Source organism: Pteropus vampyrus, unplaced genomic scaffold, assembly GCF_000151845.1.
Source record: "Pteropus vampyrus isolate Shadow unplaced genomic scaffold, Pvam_2.0 Scaffold377, whole genome shotgun sequence".
Lineage (NCBI taxonomy): Eukaryota > Metazoa > Chordata > Mammalia > Chiroptera > Pteropodidae > Pteropus > Pteropus vampyrus.
The window spans coordinates 402,741-404,648 of NW_011889158.1; the positions used below are offsets into that span (position 1 = coordinate 402,741).

General features: G+C 45.1%; 1 protein-coding gene across 1 annotated transcript in view; it reads left to right on the forward strand.

Annotated features, from left to right (window-relative positions):
- LOC111731453 (microcephalin-like) overlaps positions 1-1,908 on the forward strand; it is a 39,155-nt gene that overhangs the window by 12,292 nt on the left and 24,955 nt on the right. The window contains exon 2 of the mRNA XM_023523061.1: positions 1,179-1,288. Within this exon, the coding sequence (XP_023378829.1) occupies positions 1,179-1,288 (110 nt within the window). The remainder of the gene's footprint in view (positions 1-1,178; positions 1,289-1,908) is intronic.

A 1,908-nucleotide genomic window follows, 5' to 3' on the forward strand; every position in this document is an offset into this window, starting at 1 on the left:
TAAATAATTCGAATTTAAGAAAATATTTAACCATTGTTCTGCATTTTGTTTTCACTTCGCTGGAACCCTATTTTTTGAAAGAAGAGTTAAACTTTCAAGTCAGACCCTCCAAACTTAATCAGATCTTTTTAGAGCATCCCATTTTATTTGAAATATCTGCAAAGCAAGCATTCTCATATCGTGTGATTTTTAATTTCTGGTGGTGCTTATTTTTCTTTACTTTCATTTGTCTACGTCTGCATTGTCTACTGGGTTGTAAGGTCCCTGAGGTGGGGACAGTATTTGACTCTTTGTGTTTCCAGTGGCTAGCCCCCGATCGTTAGGTATTGTTGATGAGTGTATCAGTGACGGAGTGGGCTGATGGTGAAGGTCATGACCGTCACCTGGCTGTGGCCGGGACATAAGTGTCCTCTAGGCTTCTGTATGCAGTATCCCATTGAGACCACATAGGTGGTGGCTGGTTTTCTTAGTCCTCCTTCAAAATAATTCTTATAGTAGGCAAACTGGGGAGAGAAAAGTGGAAATAAAGGAGCAGTAGGTGAGTCAACTAAAATAAAGATTTCACACCTGACTGGGTTACTTAGGTTCCCGCACTGTTGAGCATCTAATGAAACCACATTTCACTTGAGTATCTTCGTTTTGGTTTGTGTGTCTTCATGGCAGAATGCTAGTGTAAGGTAGAAATTCGTAGGGAGTAGAATCATCATCCATCATTTGTAAATTGAAACCTGAAGCTTTGTGCTGAAGACTTTTCTGGAATAACTCAGGCTTACCCCTAAGCTAAGATTGATTATTCCCTCTAGTATAGAACTGCTTTCTCTGTACAGGTTGTTTTTGATCGTGTAAAATTCTAATTGGAGTTTGAATAGTACATGAGATACAGGCATCCATTTGCATTATCAAATGGACAAGTGGGATACTGTAAAACTAGTCCATTGTCACCTGACAGGCACGATTATTTCAAACCCTTGAGTTAAGTCAATTGCTTGGAATATTGGAGTGGAATAAACTAAAAGTTATAACTGGAACTCAGCAGAAAGAATGTCTTGTTTATTTACAAGGACTATACTTTCATGTTACCAGTTATGCATAATTTTTAAACTTTTAGTTTGCTTAAGTTACATTAATATTCAGTCCAGGCAAAGTTCTAACTAATCTTCAATCCACTTGGGTTTCAGGTGTTAAAAATGGACCAACAAGGCGTGATGCTTTCGAAGGCTCGCAGGAAGGCTCTAAGCACCTCGTCAGACCTCATGAGGAATCCGAAAAGAGAAGGAAAGGCCGAAAGGTTGGTGTGTGAAAATATTATTTTAAACTCTCCAGCGCTGCTACATCATAATGTTCCACCCTGGGTTAACGAAACAGAAACCAGTCCGTCCGACTTGAGTTTTATTTTTTAAAACGCTCGATTACGGGTAGATGTTGGAGCACAATGACATTAAAACTGAGAGCTGGCGAGTTACTGTGGACGGAGCAAGCTCTCTCCACGGCTTGGCCAGCGCGTTTCCTGCTGGTAACAAAGCCGACAGCTTCCCTGTTGTCTGTGCCAGCCCCTGTTCTTTACCTGCACACCGTGAGTGAACATTCGCCAGGTAGGAGGTGAGCAGCGCGGGCGTCGTTCACCTGCGGGCCAGGTCCGACCGCAGGCGTCGGGGTGAGGCTTCCCATGCCGGGCCCCGGCGCCCGCCCCTGTCCCGACCGACACGCGCTCCGGTCGGTTTCTGATTCTCATTACTCACCTTCGAGTTCGCCGCTCACCGTCCTGAGCCTCGTTTGTGTGCGGCAGGAAAGTACAAGTGAAACGTGAATTCCAGACGGTAGGAAAGCCGTGCCGGTGATCAAGGAACACGGGACAGGGCCGCGGGTGGCGTCTACACCGGCGTCCAGCTCCCGCCGGGCAGGCCAGAC